This window comes from Scyliorhinus torazame, chromosome 6 (assembly GCF_047496885.1).
Source record: "Scyliorhinus torazame isolate Kashiwa2021f chromosome 6, sScyTor2.1, whole genome shotgun sequence".
In the NCBI taxonomy this organism is placed as follows: domain Eukaryota; kingdom Metazoa; phylum Chordata; class Chondrichthyes; order Carcharhiniformes; family Scyliorhinidae; genus Scyliorhinus; species Scyliorhinus torazame.
This window is the reverse complement of record NC_092712.1, coordinates 14,771,675-14,780,671: the sequence shown is the minus strand read 5'-3', so window position 1 is coordinate 14,780,671 and position 8,997 is coordinate 14,771,675. Positions and strand designations below refer to the sequence as shown.

Sequence of the window (8,997 nt, the reverse complement as noted above, 5' to 3'; positions counted from 1 at the left end):
TCCCTCTTCTCCAGTGATTCACAGTGAGCAATGTCACTGGTGTTTCCCTTCTCCGGTGATACACAGTGAGCAATGACACTGATGTTCCCCCGTCTCCAGTGATACACAGTGAGCAATGCCACTGGTGTCCCCCTTCTCCAGTGATACACAGTGAGCATTGCCACTAGCGACCCCCTTCTCCAGTGATTCAGTGAGCAATTCCACTGGCTTCCCCCTTCTCCATTGATAGAGAGAGCAAAGCCACTGGCGTCCCCATCTCCAGTGATCCACAGTGAGCAATGCCACTTGCGTTTCCCTTCTCCAGTGATTCACAGTGAGCAATGCCACTGATGTTCCCCCGTCTCCAGTGATACACAGTGAGCAATGCCACTGGTGTCCCCCTTCTCCAGTGATACACAGTGAGCAATGCCACTGGTGTCCACCTTCTCCAGTGATTCACAGTGAGCAATGCCACTGGTGTCCACCTTCTCCAGTGATTCACAGTGAGCAATGCCACATGCGTCCCCCTTCTCCAGTGATTCACAGTGAGCAATGCCACTGGCGTCCTCCGTCTCCAGTGATACACAGTGGGCAATGCCACTGGTTTCACCCTTCTCCACCGATTTACAGTGAGCAATGCCACTGGGGTCCCCCTTCTCCAATTATACACAGTCAGCAATGAAACTGCGGTCCCCCTTCTGAAGTGATTCACAGTGAGCAATGCCACTGGTGTCCCCCTTCTCCAGTGATTCACAGTGAGCAATGCCACTGGTGTTCCGCCGTCTCCAGTGATTTAGTAAGCAATGCCACTGACGCCCCCCTTCTCCAGTGATTCACAGTGAGCAATGCCACTGGCGTGCCCCTTCTCCAGTGACTCACAGTGAGCATGCCACTGGTGTTTCCCTTCTCCAGTGATTCACAGTGAGCATGCCACTGGGGTCCCCCTTCTCCACTGATTTACAGTGAGCAATGCCACTGGGGTCTCCCTTCTCCAGTGATACACAGTGAGCAATGCCACTGGCATCCCCCGTCTCCAGTGACAGTGAGCAACGCCACTGCGGTCCCCCTTCTCCAGTGATTCACAGTGAGCAATACCACTGGCGTCCCCCTCCTCCAGTGATACACAGTGAGCAATGCCACTGGTGTTCCCCTTCTCCAGTGATACACAGTGAGCAATGCCACTGGTGTTCCCCTTCTCCAGTGATACACAGTGAGCAATGCCACTGGCATCCCCCTTCTCCAGTGATTCACAGTGACAATACCACTGGTGTTTCCCTTCTCCAGTGATTCACAGTGAGCAAGGCCATTGGTGTTCCCCTTCTCCAGTGATTCACAGTGAGCAATACCACTGGTGTTTCCCTTCCCCAGTGTTTCACAGTGGGCAATACCACTGGTGTTTCCCTTCTCCAGAGATACAGTGAGCAATGCCACTGGCGTCCCCCTTCTCCAGTGATTCAGTGAGCAATGCCACTGACGTCCCCTTCTCCAGTGATTCACAGTGAGCAATGCCAGTGACGTCCCCCTTCTCCAGTGAATCACAGTGAGCAATGCCAGTGACGTCCCCCTTCTCCAGTGATTCACAGTGAGCAATGCCAGTGACGTCCCCCTTCTCCAGTGATTCACAGTGAGCAATGCCACTGGTGTTCCCCTTCTCCAGTGATACACAGTGAGCAATGCCACTGGTGTCCCCCTTCTCCAGTGATTCACGGTGATCAATGCCACTGACGTCCCCTTCTCCAGTGATTCACAGTGAGCATTGCCACTGGTGTTCCCCTTCTCCAGTGATTCACAGGGAGCAATGCCACTGGGTTCTCTCCCTCTGACTGATCTACTATGAGTGATGGCACACGTGTCCTTACTATGCCAATGTTCTACTGAAAACAATACTGTGGGTGTCCCCATTGCTTTAGTAATTCACTGTGCAGGGGCATGGTCATCTCCTCCTCCAGTGATTTACTGTGGGAAATTCCACGGAATCTTCTTTTCCAGAAAACCAAGTTCGAAGGATAAAACTGGAGCCGAATCTGGACACATGCTTATAAGTTATTTTTACAGTGACCCATTACATGACAAGCACGCTCTTAATTGAATAATCTCACTTGGATTTGGATTTGTTTATTGTCACGTGTACAGAGGTAGAGTGAAAAGTATTTTACTGCGAGCAGCTCAAACAGATTGAGTACATGAAAAAAAAAAGAAAATACACAAGAGGGCAACACAAGGTCCACAATGTAAATACATCAACACCGGCATCAGGTGAAGCATACAGGGTGTAGTATTAATCAGGTCAGTCCATAAAGAGGGTCGTTTCGGAGTCTGGTGACAGCGGGGAAGAAGCTGTTTTAGAGTCTGTTCGTGCGTGTTCTCAGACTTCTGTATCTCCTGCCCGATGGAAGAAGTTGGAAGAGTGAGTAAGCCGGGTGGGAGGGGTCTTTGATTATGCTGCCCGCTTTCCCCAGGCAGCGGGAGGTGTAGATGGAGTCAATGGCTGGCAGGCAGGTCCGTGTGATGGACTGGGCTGTGTTCACGGTTATAGGAGCACAAGTGAATGCCCAGTTGATGCCCAACAACTCCATACAATATTAACCAATTACGCAATTAACATAGGCGTCCCAGTTGCTGCGTTGACTCACCAAGATGTATGCCAATCTGCTCAGCGACTTACCTCCTGTAGTAGTCTCCTGATGCCCTCGGTGGGAGCATCTCGGTAATTGGCCGGGTCTTCAGACAGCAGCTTCATGACTCGGACCTTTCCCGCGGGACACCTGGCAAACACGTCTGTGAAAGTCCCGCCGCGATCGATGGCAAACTGAATCCTCTGTGGTTCAACCATCGCTGAAAGGCTGCGATTACCGATGTGACAGAAAGAGAAAGAACAGTATGTTTGCATGGAAACCACTGTGATTTGTCTCTTTAAACACCGCCGCCGCCCTGTCCCCCCTCACGATGCCACTAAACTTTGGAGGCTGGCTGCTGTCAGACAAGGAGATCCGACTGGGCAACAACGGGTGCGGATGGGTTTTTGAGTTCACTGCAAACTTTTAAATTCTTTCAGCGTTAGCTGAATGTAATAATGGATAACATTCTCACCTCAGGGTCAGGCTTGTGTTCCTTCAGTACCCACAGCAGAGTACTGTGCACAAAATCCAAAGGCGGTCATTCGTAGGTAGCGCTGCACTGTCAGAGGGTCAGTACTGAGGGAGTCCTGCACTGTCAGAGGGTCAGTACTGAGGGAGTCCTGCACTGTCAGAGGGTCAGTACTGAGGGAGTCCTGCACTGTCAGAGGGTCAGTAGTGAGGGAGTGCTGCACTGTCAGAGGGTCAGTACTGAGGGAGTGCCGCACTGTCAGAGGGTCAGTACTGAGGGAGTGCCGCACTGTCAGAGGGTCAGTACTGAGGGAGTGCCGTACTGTCAGAGGGTCAGTACTGAGGGAGTGCCGCACTGTCAGGGTCAGTACTGAGGGAGCGCCGCACTGTCAGAGGGTCAGTACTGAGGGAGTCCTGCACTGTCAGAGGGTCAATACTGAGGGAGTGCTGCACTGTCAGAGGGTCAGTACTGAGGGAGTGCTGCACTGTCAGAGGGTCTGTCCTGAGGGAGTGCTGCACTGTCAGAAGGTCAGTACTGAGGGAGTGCCGCACTGTCAGAGGGTCAGCACTGAGGGTCAGTACTGAGGGAGTGCTGCACTGTCAGAGGGTCAGTACTGAGGGAGTGCTGCACAGTCAGAGGGTCTGTCCTGAGGGAGTGCTGCACTGTCAGAAGGTCAGTACCTGAGGGAGTGCCGCACTGTCAGAGGGTCAGCACTGAGGGTCAGTACTGAGGGAGTGCTGCACTGTCAGAGGGTCAGTACTGAGGGAGTGCTGCACTGTCAGAGGGTCAGTACCGAGGGAGTGCTGCACTGTCAGAGGGTCAGTACTAAGGGAGTGCTGCACTGTCAGAGGGTCAGTACTGAGGGAGTCCTGCACTGTCAGAGGGTCAGTACTGAGGGAGTCCTGCACTGTCAGAGGGTCAGTAGTGAGGGAGTGCTGCACTGTCAGAGGGTCAGTACTGAGGGAGTGCCGCACTGTCAGAGGGTCAGTACTGAGGGAGTGCCGCACTGTCAGAGGGTCAGTACTGAGGGAGTGCCGCACTGTCAGGGTCAGTACTGAGGGAGCGCCGCACTGTCAGAGAGTCAGTACTGAGGGAGTCCTGCACTGTCAGAGGGTCAATACTGAGGGAGTGCTGCACTGTCAGAGGGTCAGTACTGAGGGAGTGCTGCACTGTCAGAGGGTCTGTCCTGAGGGAGTGCTGCACTGTCAGAAGGTCAGTACTGAGGGAGTGCCGCACTGTCAGAGGGTCAGCACTGAGGGTCAGTACTGAGGGAGTGCTGCACTGTCAGAGGGTCAGTACTGAGGGAGTCCTGCACTGTCAGAGGGTCTGTCCTGAGGGAGTGCTGCACTGTCAGAAGGTCAGTACTGAGGGAGTGCCGCACTGTCAGAGGGTCAGCACTGAGGGTCAGTACTGAGGGAGTGCTGCACTGTCAGAGGGTCAGTACTGAGGGAGTGCTGCACTGTCACAGGGTCAGTACCGAGGGAGTGCTGCACTGTCAGAGGGTCAGTACTGAGGGAGTGCTGCACTGTCAGAGGGTCAGTACTGAGGGAGTCCTGCAATGTCAGGGGGTCAGTACTGAGGGAGTCCTGCACTGTCAGAGGGTCAGTACTGAGGGAGTCCTGCACTGTCAGAGGGTCAGTACTGAGGGAGTGCTGCACTGTCAGAGGGTCAGTACTGAGGGAGTGCTGCACTGTCAGAGGGTCTGTCCTGAGGGAGTGCTGCACTGTCAGAAGGTCAGTATTGAGGGATTGCCGCACTGTCAGAGGGTCAGCACTGAGCGTGTGCCGCACTGTCAGAGGGTCAGTACTGAGGGAGTGCTGCACTGTCAGATAGTCAGTACTGAGGGAGTCCAGCACTGTCAGAGGGTCAGTACTGAGGGAGTGCCGCACTGTCAGAGGGTCAGTACTGAGGGAGTGCCGCACTGTCAGGGTCAGTACTGAGGGAGCGCCGCACTGTCAGAGGGTCAGTACTGAGGGAGTCCTGCACCGTCAGAGTGTCAGTACTGAGGGAGTGCTGCACTGTCAGAGGGTCAGTACTGAGGGAGTGCTGCACTGTCAGAGGGTCAGTACTGAGGGAGTGCTGCACTGTCAGAGGGTCAGTACTGAGGGAGTGCTGCACTGTCAGAGGGTCAATACTGAGGGAGTGCCGCTCTGTCAGAGGGGCAGTACTGAGGGAGTGCTGCACTGTCAGAGGGTCAGTGCTGAGGGAGTGTTGCACTGTCAGAGGGTCAGTACTGAGGGAGTGCTGCACTGTCAGAGGATCAGTACTGAGGGAGTGCCGCACTGTCAGAGGGTCAGTACTGAGGGAGTGCTGCACTGTCAGAGGGTCAGTACTGAGGGAGTGCTGCACTGTCAGAGGGTCTGTCCTGAGGGAGTGCTGCACTGTCAGAAGGTCAGTACTGAGGGAGTGCCGCACTGTCAGAGGGTCAGCACTGAGCGTGTGCCGCACTGTCAGAGGGTCAGTACTGAGGGAGTGCTGCACTGTCAGAAGGTCTGTCCTGAGGGAGGTGCCATGACTTTAATCTGTGCCTTTACTGCCCTCTCAGGTGGGCATTATAGATCACAAAGAACTATTCTAACAAGATAATAATAATAACCTTTTATTGCAACAAGTGTGAAGTTACTGTGAAAAACCCCCAGTCGCCACAATCCGGCGCCTGTTCGGGTAAGCTGGTTCGGTAATTGAACCCGTGCAGAGCAGGGCAGTTACGCCCATGTGTCCTCAGGCCAATATATATCCCTCACCAAACACCGGAAATGCAATATCTGATCAGTGTCACATTGCTGTCTGTGTGACCTTCATGTGTGCAAATTGAATGTCATATTTCCAACATTGCAACAGTGGCTATATTTCAAATGTACTCCAGGAAAGCGGGGGGAGTGAGAATGTGAAAGGTGCTACAGAAATGCAATTTCTCTCAAACTGCAAATGTCAAATATACAGATTTGAACTGGCTAATTTTAAACCTCCTGAACTTCTCTGTTACTGTACAATAGATCTCTGTTATATAACTTAACTGTGTATATCAATCATTGTCAATTTACCAACTTTGTTCTGCAGGTTAGTCCCAAAGTTTACAGCAGCGTGTAATTTGAAATTGCCAGCAGTTTAGCTGGTCCGACTGCAATTGCTGGAATTCCAATCCCAGTTTCCACAGACTGAGACAGATTCACCTGAGACACAGGCAGCCGAGCCCTCCTGATGTTGCTGGTGGAGTGCTGCTCACAATAGAGATGCTGGGAAGTTTAATAAATTGCTTCAGTCTTCTGTCATCCTAAATACAATCAAAGCAAAGAACCAGTTCCAGCATTTTAAACAGGCATGTTTTCCATGGGCACATTGTGTGAATCCTTTCTGCCCTCGAGGAACGGAGCAGAATGTAAACAGATTTGATCAATATCTGAAGAAATGAGCATTCCAGATAACAGCGAATTAGAGGGTAGTGGAGCTCACGTAGCCAGAACACCCATACCCTGCATTCAGACTAACGCCCCCAGCATCACATCAACCTAACATCCTGACACCCCCTCCCCAATCAATTTAACGCCCTGAACCCCTCCCCCCCCAGTCAGCCAAACTCCCTGCCCCCCCAGTCAGCCTAACACTGACCCCCCCCCCCCGCAGTCAGTCAAACTCTGACCCCCACAGTCAGTCAAACTCTGACCCCCCCCCCCCCAAGTCAGTCAAACTCTGACCACCCCAGTCAGTCACACTCTGACCCACCCCCAGTCAGTCAAACTCTGACCCCCCCCAGTCAGTCACACTCTGACCCCCCTCCCCAGTCAGTCACACTCTGACCCCCCCTCCCAGTCAGTCACACTCTGACCCCCCCCCCCAGTCAGTCAAACTCTGACCTCCCCCCCCCCCCCCCCAGCCAGTCAAACTCTGACCTTCCCCCCCCCCCAGTCAGTTAAACTCTGACCCCCCACCCCAGTCAGTCAAACTCTGACCCCGCCCCCAGGCAGTCAAACCCTGACCCCCCCCAGTCAGTCAAACTCTGACCCCCCCCCCCCCAGTCAGCCAAACTCCCTGCCCCCCCCCAGTCAGCCTAACACAGACCACCCCCCCCCCAGTCAGTCAAACTCTGACCCCCCCCCCAGGTCAGTCAAACTCTGACCCCCCCCCCAGTCAGTCAAACTCTGACCCCCCCCCCAGTCAGTCAAACTCCGACCCCCCCCCCAGTCAGTCACACTCTGACCCCCCCCCCAGTCAGTCACACTCTGACCCCCCCACCCAGTCAGTCACACTCTGACCCCCCCACCCAGTCAGTCACACTCTGACCCCCCCCCCAGTCAGTCAAACTCTGACCTCCCCCCCCCAGTCAGTTAAACTCTGACCCCCCCCAGTCAGTCAAACTCTGACCCCGCCCCCAGGCAGTCAAACCCTGACCGCCCCCCCCCCCCCCCCAAGTCAGTCAAACTCTGACCCCCCCCCAGTCAGTCAAACTCTGACCCCCCCCAGTCAGTCAAATTCTGACCCCCCCCCAGTCAGTCAAACTCTGACCCCCCCCAGTCAGTCAAACTCTGACCGCCCCCCAGTCAGTCAAAACCCTGACCCCCCCCAGTCAGTCAAACTCTGACCCCCCCCCAGTCAGTCAAACTCTGACCCCCCCCAGTCAGTTAAACTCTGACCCCCCCCCAGTCAGTCAAACTCTGACCCCCCCCAGGCAGTCAAACTCTGACCCCCCCCCAGTCAGTCAAACTCTGACCCCCCCCCAGTCAGTCAAACTCTGACCCCCCCCCAGTCAGTCAAACTCTGACCCCCCCCCCAGTCAGTCAAACTCTGACCCCCCCCCCACCAGTCAGTCAAACTCTGACCCCCCCCAGGCAGTCAAACTCTGACCCCCCCCCCCAGTCAGTCAAACTCTGACCCCCCCCCCCCCAGTCAGTCAAACTCTGACCCCCCCCAGGCAGTCAAACTCTGACCCCCCCCCCCAGTCAGTCAAACTCTGACCCCCCCCCCAGTCAGTCAAACTCTGACCCCCCCCCCAGTCAGTCAAACTCTGACCCCCCCCCCCCCCAGTCAGTCAAACTCTGACCCCCCCCCCCCAGTCAGTCAAACTCTGACCCCCCCCCCCCCACCAGGCAGTCAAACTCTGACCCCCCCCAGGCAGTCAAACTCTGACCCCCCCTCCCAGTCAGTCACACTCTGACCCCCCCCCCAGTCAGTCAAACTCTGACCTCCCCCCCCCCCCCCCAGCCAGTCAAACTCTGACCTTCCCCCCCCCCCAGTCAGTTAAACTCTGACCCCCCACCCCAGTCAGTCAAACTCTGACCCCGCCCCCAGGCAGTCAAACCCTGACCCCCCCCAGTCAGTCAAACTCTGACCCCCCCCCCCCAGTCAGCCAAACTCCCTGCCCCCCCCCAGTCAGCCTAACACAGACCACCCCCCCCCCAGTCAGTCAAACTCTGACCCCCCCCCCAGGTCAGTCAAACTCTGACCCCCCCCCAGTCAGTCAAACTCCGACCCCCCCCCCAGTCAGTCACACTCTGACCCCCCCCCCAGTCAGTCACACTCTGACCCCCCCACCCAGTCAGTCACACTCTGACCCCCCCACCCAGTCAGTCACACTCTGACCCCCCCCCCAGTCAGTCAAACTCTGACCTCCCCCCCCCAGTCAGTTAAACTCTGACCCCCCCCAGTCAGTCAAACTCTGACCCCGCCCCCAGGCAGTCAAACCCTGACCCCCCCCCCCCCAAGTCAGTCAAACTCTGACCCCCCCCCAGTCAGTCAAACTCTGACCCCCCCCCAGTCAGTCAAATTCTGACCCCCCCCCAGTCAGTCAAACTCTGACCCCCCCCAGTCAGTCAAACTCTGACCGCCCCCCAGTCAGTCAAAACCCTGACCCCCCCCAGTCAGTCAAACTCTGACCCCCCCCCAGTCAGTCAAACTCTGACCCCCCCCAGTCAGTTAAACTCTGACCCCCCCCCA

At 55.6% G+C, this 8,997-nt stretch overlaps 1 protein-coding gene across 1 annotated transcript in view; it reads right to left on the bottom strand.

The window, feature by feature from the left end:
• oplah (5-oxoprolinase, ATP-hydrolysing) overlaps window positions 1-8,997 on the bottom strand; it is a 167,870-nt gene that overhangs the window by 156,495 nt on the left and 2,378 nt on the right. Inside the window, exons 2-3 of the mRNA XM_072510166.1 lie at window positions 6,111-6,340; window positions 2,638-2,822 (exon numbers count right to left, since the gene is read on the bottom strand). Of these exons, the coding sequence (XP_072366267.1) occupies window positions 2,638-2,812 (175 nt within the window). The 5' untranslated portion in view covers window positions 2,813-2,822; window positions 6,111-6,340. The remainder of the gene's footprint in view (window positions 1-2,637; window positions 2,823-6,110; window positions 6,341-8,997) is intronic.